Source organism: Arabidopsis lyrata, assembly GCF_000004255.2.
Source record: "Arabidopsis lyrata subsp. lyrata unplaced genomic scaffold ARALYscaffold_6, whole genome shotgun sequence".
Lineage (NCBI taxonomy): Eukaryota > Viridiplantae > Streptophyta > Magnoliopsida > Brassicales > Brassicaceae > Arabidopsis > Arabidopsis lyrata.
The window spans coordinates 12,137,844-12,150,032 of NW_003302550.1; the positions used below are offsets into that span (position 1 = coordinate 12,137,844).

Consider the following 12,189-nt stretch of genomic DNA (forward strand, 5'->3'; position numbering starts at 1 on the left):
ATATTCCCATCCTCCTTTTAGGTCCCATCTTTGTTCTATGTGGTGGAGCAATCGGTACATATACGGCACACCCGAATGTCTTTAGATGGGATATGTCTGGCTCATGACCCGTTAATAATTGGGATGGCGAATATTTATGTTCACTAGATGGATTTATGCGTATAAGCTCTGATGCATGTAAAACAGCATGTCCCCAAGCGGCTACTGGAAGCTTCGACCTCATGAGTAATGGTCGAGCTATCAATTAAATTCGTTTAATGAAGGATTCCGCTAATCCGTTCTAAGTATGTACATGTGTCACGGGATGTTCCACACTTACCCCCATGGACATACAATAGTCATTAAACGCTTGGGACATGAATTCACCATCATTATCTAGACGTATAGTCTTAAGCGGAAAATCTGGAAAGTGGGCTCTCAGTCTTATGATCTGGGCCATGCGGTATTTAAGACCGAATCATGCAATCGATTTTAGACTAGTCCATGCGGTATTTAAGACCGAACCATGCGACTATCTTGTCTATGCATCAATGAGGACCATGAAATATCTAAATGTCCCACATGGTGGGTGTATTGGTGCACATATATCCCCTTGTATCCTTTCCAGAAAATTAATGTCTCTTTATTTATCTTTGCCGGCGATGGCCTTATAATGAGTTTTCCTTGTGAACATGCTTCACACGTGAGATTCTTAGGGATAACTCTTTTCTCTTTTAAGATGTGCCCCTTTGAATTAGTTATTAGTTTACGCATCATACTATGACCCGGATGGCCAAGCCGGTCATGCCATTAAGTGAATTTCTTGATGAACTCTTTGTTCATTGCCATATTAGCTTCGATCATATCGATTTTAGCATAGTAGAGGCCAGTGGATAATGCGGGTATAGTCTCTAGGACTTTCTTATGTCCTTTGGTGATCTCAATTATATTTAGGAATTCTTTGTTCCCTTCACCCTTTGTTTCAATATGGAAACCATTCAATCTTATTTCTTTGAAACTCAATAAGCTCCTCTTTGAGCTGGGTGAATATAAGGCATCACTTAGTTCAAGATGCGTGCCATTTGGTGATAAGATATGGGCTTGGCCGTAGCCCTCAATAAGACTAGCTATACCCGCTATGGTGTTAATATTGGCATTTTTCATTATGAGATTTAGGAAAATATCTCTTGTCTTTTAAAATTGTGTGGCTCCACTATCCACCACAAGTATGTTTTTGTCCTCGGCCATTTCTTATATGGACAAGAATCATGTTTTAAACATAAAGTAATATAATATAAATTCAAGTAAATAACAATCAATGAACACATAAAATGCAAAGAAAAACATAGAGGTTTTGATGTCGAAGTCAGATTTATCAACTTGATTCTTTTAGGCAATCAGGAGTTTCATACTCCATTAGATCATCTTGATCATGTTCACCATCTTTATATACCAAATGGGCTTTAGGATTCTTCCTTTTCACACTCTCTTGATAGAGGTCACAACGATGTTTGGAAGTCATACATATCTTAGCCCAATGGTTCCCCACTCCACATCTATGGCATACTCATTAGGTCGAGTGTTATGGTTTGGAAATACCACATCGTCCTCGTCCTCGACCACGGCCGGAATTGGGTCTACATCCACGGTTATAGTTGTTCCCACGGCCGGATGAGTTATAGTGGCCACAACCACGTCCTTTCCATCCACTACGGCTACGGCCGTGTGGTCTATTACTTTAGGCGTGGTTAGATTCTTTGGATTCTTTCTTAACCTCTGCGGCCTTATTGGCATCAGGTAATGGGGTCAATCTATGAGGTCTTAATTTACTTTTTCCCTTCAGTAAGTCATTATTTTGCTCAACTAGCAATAGACTCATCCACAGACTTATAGTCCTGGATTATGAGACTCTCAATAAGATGGTGGCTAATATTGCCTTGTATCTATCTTTCTCTCTTGGCATTATTGCCTTATTAGATACATTCACCAAGTCCTTTTGACTTTTAGGATAATCTTAGTATCTATTGCCCATTTTAAATAATTATCTCCTAAGAGATTTAGGGCAGTAAAATACAAGTTGTAATTCAACATCTACAAGGAAAAGTTTTGGGTCAAAATCATGTAATCGTTAGTGTCATGCGGTATTTGAGACCGAACCATGAATCGATTTACTTAGGGATTTGACTTTCCTCTTTAGGATTAAATTTCTTCTTTTAAAGATTTCCTAATTAGGATTTAGGGTTTTCCTATTTTCTTTAGGATTTAAGATTTCCTATTTTGATTAGGATTTTAGGGTTTTAAGATTTCCTATTTTAATTAGGATCTAGTGTTTTTTTTTATAATTTCCTATTTACAATAGGATTTAGGGGGTTTCCTATTTAGAATAGGAATTAGGGTTTTTAGGATTTTCCTATTTACAATAGGAAATTTCCTTTTCTAGGTTTCTAGGGTTTAGGGATTCATGCGGTTTTAAGGATTTGGATTTCTAACAATTTGAGCATGAAGCAATCATAGAAACAAACAAACTAAACAACCTAACAACCTTAACCAATCGATTATATTTTAGGGTTTTAGGTTTCCAATTCGATTTAGGGTTTTAAAAGTTTCGGCCATGGCTAAGTGTTTTCGAGTTTGCGAGTTTGAGATTAAGCAATAATAACTTTTCTAGCAACTTAAACGAGTCAAGCAATCGGATCATCCAAGGAAATAACAATCGCTTATCAAGTAAGGTTCGTTTTTAGAGTTTCTCTTTGCTTAACTTTCAAGTTCGATTGTTGGTTCTTTAGCTTTAGGGTTTTGATGTTACCTTTCACCTTATGGGGTTGTACGGACTAGAACCGGGAGCTAAAGACCTCGGTTATCAACTTGTCACGAGCGTATGGTCCTTGGAAGGAATCGCCGAGCAAAGGAGAAAGCAAACGGACGGACGAGCTAGGGTTTTCAAAACAAATCGGCGCACACTGTATCTGTGCGTGAGGGCGCGTCAGTGGTCAGATCGACAAGCCGTTTGCACTGATGGATTTGTCTCGGCGAGGGCTTCGATTTGATGTCTTGCTCGTTTTCTGGGTCCTCACGATTTGAGAGAACGACCTCTTTGAAGTTCCGAGACAGATTTCTTTACGTTTTAGGGGTTTGATGGAGATAGAGAGATCGTGAGATTAGGGTTTATGTGTCAGATCTTTAGCTAAGGGATTTAGAAGCTATCGTGCTGATAACGTGTTATAAATCTCGTGTATTCTCTTGATTAATGAATGAGGTTACAACTTATATATATATACATAATAAGGGAGACAAATCCCAATTGGACTAGGAAACCCTAAAGCCCAAAGCCCACTAAGACTAACATAAACCGTCATTGGGCGAATCTTCTAAAAGATAGACATGGGCCTTCTAGAACGTGGAAATGGGCCTTCTAGAACATGGACATGGGCCACGGTTATGGAGTCCATCCGTAATGTGGTTTACAACAAAAAGCGTGTTAATAGACTATTTATATTCAAATAATTTTGAAGTAATTAAAAACCTATTAATCCCCACATTTAATTCACAAATATATTATGGGTTTAACTCGTTTATACGTAAAAAAATTTACGGTTGAGGTTAAATGGTTTTTATGACTGGTATAATATCTGAAATGAATATATTGGCGAAAATAAATTTTCCAAATTGTAACGGGTGCAGTAACAATTACAAATATTTTTAAGAAAATAGACAAAATGCATTAAAGTAATTAAAAAAACTATAATAGTTAAATTAAAATGAGAATTGCTAATGAATCATAATTTAAAACATTCATAAATCAATAAAGAAAATAACCAATAAATAACTTCTTCTTTTTTTGGCAAAACCAATAAATAACCCATGAATGTGAAAAACTTAAAACAAAAACATATATTTATGGTATACTATATATACATTTGTTTCTTAAGATATCGAACTTAGTAATTACAATTGCTCACAAACATAGATTGGAAGTGGTACCGGAAAATGAATTAAGCTCTAATTCACATGCAAAGTGGTCCATGAAATTGAGTTATATTATAAGAAGCAGGCCGGTACAAACTATTTGAGTGCCTAAAGCAAAAAAAAATTTGGCCCATTAAGAAAAACTGTTATAAAAAAAAAATACAAGTTTCAACATGTTTGGGATTCGAAACCGTGACCTATACAACAAAAGACTTCAAACTAACCACTAGACCACAGTAACATTTTAAAAATTGATGCCCTTAAATCTACTTATAATTATTTGATGCCTAAATCCTTTGCTTCATGGACTTTAACTATGGGCCGGCCCTGAGAAGCACTATGGTTAAATCATGCTTAAGACAAACCAATAAACACGTGTTTTTTCTAAGCTTCCAAATCTTTGAAGTTTCTATCGTACCACAACAAACTATTTGTAATTTATAAAGCTGATGTTATGCCACGTCGTCAAGACAAAGATGGAGGCATTCGCCGACGGAGAGAAATTAACAGAAGTCAGTGTCATCATTTCATTTACTGATTTACATGAGGACGTCGCTGAAATCAAAATTGCAATTAAACACGATTAGTGATAATCGTTTTTTAATCACCAACGTTAATCAATATTCTCCGTTTCAAAATATAAAGCGTTTTAGTTAAAAGCACGCCGATTAAGAAGATCTACTTTTTAAAAGTTCAGCGACTCATAAAAGAGACTGCATAATTTGCATGGAAACTTGAAAACGACTTATATTTTAAAACAAAAAAGTTTCTCCAAAACATCTTAAATTTTGACGGATGGAGTAGTTAGTAATTATAATATCCCTCTAAGAAAACCATTCTATAGAGTTCATTATTATTTTTATTCTTTTTTATCAACAATTTAATATTTTATTTATAAGAAAAGGTATTCGCCTTTTACTTGAGGCAATTCTCGTAACTTTTGGAAAATTGGGTCCACGTTAACGGAATCCTTAAAATGATTTCAAGTTATGTTTTTTTAGTGAAAAACAATTCATGTCATTAACATAGTTTTTTTTTTTTTTTTATCTGGCAGCTTTTAAATAATTATAACAAATTAAATTCAAATTTAAAATTCGGATTGCAACTAGATATTATATTTTTAATATATATAAGATTTCCTTTAATCAAATGCAATCAACAATTGACTTCAGATTTTCTCTGCGATACATTATTTTTTTTAATGTTAGTACGTTTTTGTCTAATTTATCGCATGAAATCTTGGGTTTAAATGGTAACCCATTATAAAAGCAGTACAGAGTGTACAACTTTGATACTTATCAATCACAAAAGCTTTATCAAAAACGTTATTAAAAGTTTGACTCTCAGCTTTTTTGTACAGCTTTTTTTTACAGTTTTGCACTATTCCGATAAATCTTACATCTCCAGCTAACAGCTAAAAAACTTGTACATCTTTTGGTAACCAATCGGACCCCTTATCAAAAACTAAACGCTAAAATAAAAAATCTTAAACCTCAATCTCATAAGATTAATTTGATAAATTAGATTTACAGATAAAATATATTTTATGGGAAATATTCATGCAACTAATAAAAACGTCCAAACGTGTCCAAAAGATAGAACAATAATTATTCTGATATTGTTTTCTATTTTTTTTTATAACTTTGGTATTAGGTGTAAATATGCATTATTATTTCAACAAAATAATTGTGGAAAATACTACATTTTTTCTTTTCAAGCTATCATCTTATTCAGGGAGATTTTATGTCTATGTGATGGTATATATCATTCTTTAGTTCTAAGCAAAGCAAAAGCAATGATTAGAAGTTTAAATAGCAGTTTTGAGTTTTAACGGCAACAATTAAAATAAAGTAAAGTTTGAAAGATAGTTAAGGAGGTGACATGGATTTTCAAAAGATAAAAAGAAGTAATAATAAAAAGGGATTTTGTCTAGTTGAAAAGTATGACCCATGATCCTACTCATGCATAATTACATTGAGTAGGACCTTAACTCAATTTCCACATCTTTTTCTTTTAATGTTTCTTTTCTAATCGAGTTCATATTTCTATCCATATTCTTAGAATCATGGAACTCATATATGAATGTTTTTAGTAGAAGTGAAAATACGATATAATTTAAAATGTTCGTTAATATATGTTAGGTATGCATTCATCTTCCTTCAGTTTTTTTTCCTTTACTTTATGGTCTATTACTGTTTTTCCTTTTTGAACAAAAGTATACTTTTTTTTTTTTTTTTGTAAATTCGAAAATTTGATTATAGTAAAATTCACAACGGTGGAAAGTACCATTATAGTAAAATTCACAACGGTGGAAAGTACCACTAGTTTACCAAGTTTCGACAGTTTGGTTAATTACTTAATTGACTAATTGTTGCAGTCGGTATTCCCTGGAAAACTAATTGCCCTACAAAAAGAAAAACTGTAAAGGAGTTAAAGATATTTAGAGCAATTATGAAAAGGTATTTTGTCTGGTTGAAAAACATGAGCCATGATGTGTTTGGTAATTAATTAAGTGGAGGGAAATAGGAAAAATAATAGTCAATCTTTGATTAGCCACTCTATTCACTAATCAATACTTTTTTTTCGCATCTTCACTTTCTTAAACCTTTCCATCAGTCACTCTTTTTTTTTTTTGATGCAAGTCTATGTCTCAATTATAGGGATCACACTCTCCTTTCTCCGATCTAATCCCTCTTTTCCTTTCCTTTAATTATCTTCCAATATGATGCGTATGTAATACGTGTCAGATTATTATTTGATGCTTTGTTTCTAATTTCATTTATTAACTTTAATAAATTCATACATATAATATACTTGTGTTTTTTTGTCAACCACATATAACTTGTGTTTAAGAATGGGAAAGCATTAGACCAATGGTTCAGACCAAAGAGAAACAAGATTTGCAAGTCGTTTTTGCTTTTAAAAAATTAGTTTGTGATTATATATTGCATCAAAAAAATAATTTGAAGATTTTCATTATTATTTTATTTTTTTGACAAACATGTAATAGTTAATTATGGCCAAGTATAGCATTCGAATATAGTTGTGATGAGAAAAAATTTCCTATTTTATTTATATACTAGTGTTTGAACCGTGCTCTGCACGGGCGAAAATAGCATTAGTTTCTCTATTGAAGATATATTGCAAGGTAAAAGAGAACTAATTTCATAGTCGGGATGAGAAACCTAGTTATTGTGTAAATTAGAAGGAAACAAAATCTTTGAACTTTCAAAAAAAAAATTTATTTCGAGAAAAGTTGCAGGAAAACAGAATTTAAAAAAAAAAAAGATGTGGAAGTTTTTTTTTTTTTTAGGGGAAGCAAGAGATCGTGGGTGGTAGTAGGGGGGGAGGGGTGATGGGGAAAAGTCAATTTTGATTTTAATCGTAAATTAGTGTAAAAAAAGAAAAAAGTGAAAGTACATAATTTAAGACTTAACACACGTGGTTGAAAGATAAGGGTGCAGTTATTAGAGAAGTGACTTGTGATTTATTAAATAAGGATATATATATAATTTGGATCTCTAATTTTTTAAATTAAGCTTTTAACACATTAAATATATGTTTAAGTAAATATAAATTTACATCATGCATTTAAAATAGTTTGAACCCCCTCAAAATTTATCTTCATCGAAATTTTTAATGTGCAAAATAAACACTATTTGGGCCTCTCTTTACGCTATTAATTTTATTATTGACTAACCATTTAGACCCATACATATTTAAACTCCAATAGAGGCTCTAAAAGGCTAGATATTGTTCATCTAAAACCTAGCCTATGCTAATCGGTAATCACATTAAGCTTTAACAGGTAAACAGAGCCCAATAATTAGCTTTACATATTAGGCCCAATGAGCTTTACGATCTGATGGAGTCACGTGGTCTCGAGAGCCAGCGAATAGTCGCCGTCCCAGCATGTTCAACCAAAAATTACTTTTTTCACTTGGCACATGATAAATAAAGATGGCTAAAAAAACCGATTTTTACTATTTTTGTAAATTCAAAATCGATTGAGAATCTATTTATATCCGATGCAAACAATAATAAGTTAAACCAATTAAGAAGAACTTCATTTTTTCTTTGTAATGTTGAATCTCATCTTTTGGTTACAACTTCCAATACATTTATCTTCTTCTAACTGCATTGTTTCTAGGTAGATCCTAAATTATTTTGAGTTTACAAATGGCGTAAAATCGGTTTTCTAACCATCTTTATTTATCACGTGGGAAAAAAGTGGAAAAAGTAACAATGTTTACAATTTTATTAACGCTTTTGATAACCGTTACGACTAAGAGTGGAATCAGAACAAAAAAAAAGTATTGCCTTTTATTACATAAATAAATTAATCTGTATATTTTTCTCGCAACAAAAAAAGTTTAGGTATTTTTTTGTCTTTACTTTAGTCCGGTCGATATGTTGTATGTAATGGAAATAAATGAACACATTTTCCAAGTTTTTTTTGAGTTACTCATTTTAACAGTATTTTTTTTTTGTCAGGATGTTTTGAACCAAAGTCTGTAATCTTCCCAGACCCGAAACCACATAATGTAATATTAGTTTCGTTCCAAGCGTCACTATTTTTACAGTATTATATATGATAGCTACTTGTAGAAATCTTAATTTAGAAAAGAAAAAATCTTTTAGTTTAAATTTCCCATTGTCCTCAGATTTTTTTGGGTAGGCTCTTTGGAAACTCCCTACAGCAATGTCCTCACCATTTCCAGGTTCTTAAAATTTGATTCAATAGTAATGTGTAGGTTAAATAATGTAAGAGTTGGAATTTATTAGATTAAGAAACTTCCTTACAACATGAAGGAATAGAAAAACTAATGAAAAGAAATATTAAAAAAACAACTTTGCTTTGACACTGTGATAGTCCACAGCTATATAAACATCTTAGAGAAATTTAAAAGCTGAAGTTCCAACTTTTAGATACAATGTTTAAGTTATACCACGAAGATAAACTTATACATTTGGTTGTAGTAGAAACTTTGCGCACATTTGTTGTCGAGGTCTCTGACATAAGCTTGTTGCTTTCATTTTGTTGAAGTGATATGAATTAGTACTTTCTCTTTCTTGCAACTCTAATCCCATGTAATGTGGCTTTGATGTTTTTCCAGCAATTGTCAACCATGCTTGTGCCTTCGGTCCATTTTAGCTGGCTGAGATAGTTTTTCCCTTCTTCGGTTCTTCCCGCGCTGAGTAATAATATGGCATACAAGTAGACTGCTTCTATCTTCCCTGAATTTGCTGCCACGCCCAAATAGTAGAGACCTACGATAGAGTCATTAAAGAGGAAGGATCGTATTACACTTTTAATACAGTTAGCATATGGATTGTTGTTTGCAAGACATTTTTTCATGAGGAGAAGGTATTTGATTGATTATAACGGTTTTTTCACCAATGGAGCGAAGTCGAGTGTTTTGAGCACACGCTCGTCGTTAGCCGATGCGCCTAATTCTTTGCAGTTGTGGTAATCTTCGGCGGAGGTAGAAGCCACTTTTGAAACTATGATGCCCAACAGATCTCGAGGAAGCATTTCAAGTTGACTTATTTCAACTTTGTTTGGATCCATATTTTATAAATCGAACTATAGTAAGATTGCAAATTGTGATATTTTTTTATTTCAATGATTTAAATACATGTATCACATATGTGAGCCATCTTTCATTTTCATGAAACGTCCAAATTAACTGTTTTAAGTAATGTTTTAGTGCATAATTTATTTTTGGATCTAATGGCCATGTTCTCCACTGTCAAAAGTCATAATTGTTAATACATTAGAACCTCTATAAATTAATACTCGATAAATTAATAAACAAAATTAAATAATAAATTTTGTCAGTCCCGAGTTGGGCCAGTGTAATAATTAATCAAATTCGATAAGATAATATATTTTTTTAAAATCTCAATAATATCATAAATTAATAATCATATAAATAATATATATGTATATATATATATATATATATATAAAATAGAATATACTAATGCATGATATAATTAGTTTTCTAAGAATTAAGTTTTTGTTAGAGATTGTCTCTAACTTTTATTATATAAAACAATGTTAGTTTTTGTTTTTGTTAGGCTTTTGTTTTTTTTGTGCCTTTAGTATAATGTGTTGTATTATATTTTATGATTACTTAATAAAAATAACTAACTTTTTCCATAATTTTTGTGAATATGGATAATTTTCAATTTGATAGTCTTTTATGATGTTAAAATATGAGACACGAAGTCATTGATCAGAAATTTGAATTTATGTATATCGTTTGTATAAGTGAATTTCCTTATAATCTTTGTAACTTATGGCTGAAAAAACGTTTTTCTAAATATCAAATCAAAAGTCCATAATTTAAGATCCAAAACATCAATTTCATATTTTTTTTAGAAATTTATAAAGTAAACCAAATCTCTCTATAAAATTTATAATATTTATCAATTTATACGATAAATAATAATTATGAATTTCTAAATAAACTAATATCACTATAAATTAACAAAATATCATGGTATCCCAAAATTGTTAATTTATAGAGGTTTTAATGTACTCTTAGGGCTTGATTGGTTCTCCCGCTAGCACCCTCCTAGCGGTTGCTAGCGGTCGGTTGCGGTTGTTAGCGGTTGGTACCAATCATAGAAACCGCTCCGTACCGCTTCAAACCGCTCGAAATCGCTGAATTTCAAAAGCTCCTTCCCGCAAGCGTTTGCGGTTGCGGGCGGTAGCGGTTGGATTTAAAAAAAAAAAAAAAAAAAAAAAAAAAAAATCAAACGTTTACTTATAATTATTATAAAATATATTAATCTTATATATATCTTTCATCTTTGTATCACGTTCTCATCAGAAACCCTAATCAATATTCTAAAACCTTATTTTCTCAATGTCTTCCACCCAAACTGATGAAAATCAATTTGAATATTTTTTTCTTTCATTATATATGGCTTTTCTTTTGGATTGAATATATGTTTCGATTGGTTTTCTCGAATAGAAAATTACTTGCTTTTGGATTGAATTCAACGTTATTTACAGTTTGTCCCATTACTTGATACAATTTTTGGTGTTAACGACCCAGCATAAAGTACTATCTTATTATAAAAAATTTTTATTTTTGAATAATTATTTAGTACTTTATTTATGGTTTTAATTATTAAGCATGTTCAATTTTTCTAATATTATCATAATAATATATTGGTGTTTTTATTTCTTTTTTTTTGTAATATTTTTTATTTTTTTAGTCATTTTTTATTTAACTGCTACCGCACCCGCTGGTTTACCAGTCATAAAACTTCCGCAAATGCATCCATTTTCAAACGCTAAACCAGTCGTTCAAAACGCTTGGTAACGCTTGAAACCGCAACCGCCCGCTTCCGCAAACTCCCGCAACCGCAACCGCAACCGCTGCGTTTAAACCAGTCAGACCCTTAAACTGCTATATAACTTGAGAAATTGTTATAAATACCTTTTTTTGAATACTCTTTTGCAAAAAAGTCCCTTTTCTAATCATTTTCATTTGTCCTCTTTTAATATATTGACCATTTTACCCCAATTTGAAAATTATTTAAGTCAATAAAATGAAAATTTTGAAATTTTCAGCCAAAAAAATTTCCGACAAAAAATTTTCCGCCACATTTTTTTTTGCAGGAAACGTGATCCCATGAATTTTTGCGAGAAAGGGTTTTAAAAAGATTTACAAGGATTTTAAAAGGTTCTGAAAAGGATTTAAAGGGTTTTCAAAGGGTTTTAAACTTTTAATAGGATTTACAAGGATTTTAAAAGAGTTTCAGAGGATTTACAAGGGTTTTAAGAGATTAGCAAGAGTTTCAAAAGGGTTTTAAAAAGATTTACAAGTGTTTTAAAAGAATTTACAAGTGTTTAAAAGCATTTTACAAAGTTTTTAAAGATTTTAAAAGGATTTACAAGGGTTTTAAAAATATTTTATAGGGGTTTTAAGAGGATTTACAAAGATTTGAAAAAGATTTATAAGGGTTTAAAAGGATTTATAAGGTTTTTTTTAAATGATTTTATAAGGGTCTACAAGGGTTATTAAATGGTTTTAAAGGATTTTCAAGGGTTTCAAAAGAGTTTTAAAAATACAATTCTTTTAAAGATTTTACAACGATTTACAAGCTATGTTGCATGGAAACTCTCTCCGAATCCGTTTCCCATTTTGGAAACGTTTCAGAAACGAAAACTCTTCGGAAACACGAAAAAGGTCACGGAAACGCGTTTCCTAAAAATCTATATTT

General features: G+C 31.7%; 1 protein-coding gene across 1 annotated transcript; it reads right to left on the bottom strand.

Annotated features, from left to right (window-relative positions):
* Positions 1-8,888: 8,888 nt before the first annotated feature.
* On the bottom strand, positions 8,889-9,799 carry LOC9310384 (F-box protein At2g35280). Its single transcript, XM_021020229.1, is given in 2 exon segments — positions 8,889-9,004; positions 9,007-9,799. Coding segments are annotated over 2 exon segments (627 nt in total). The 5' UTR covers positions 9,518-9,799.
* Between the last annotated feature and the right edge of the window lie 2,390 nt (positions 9,800-12,189).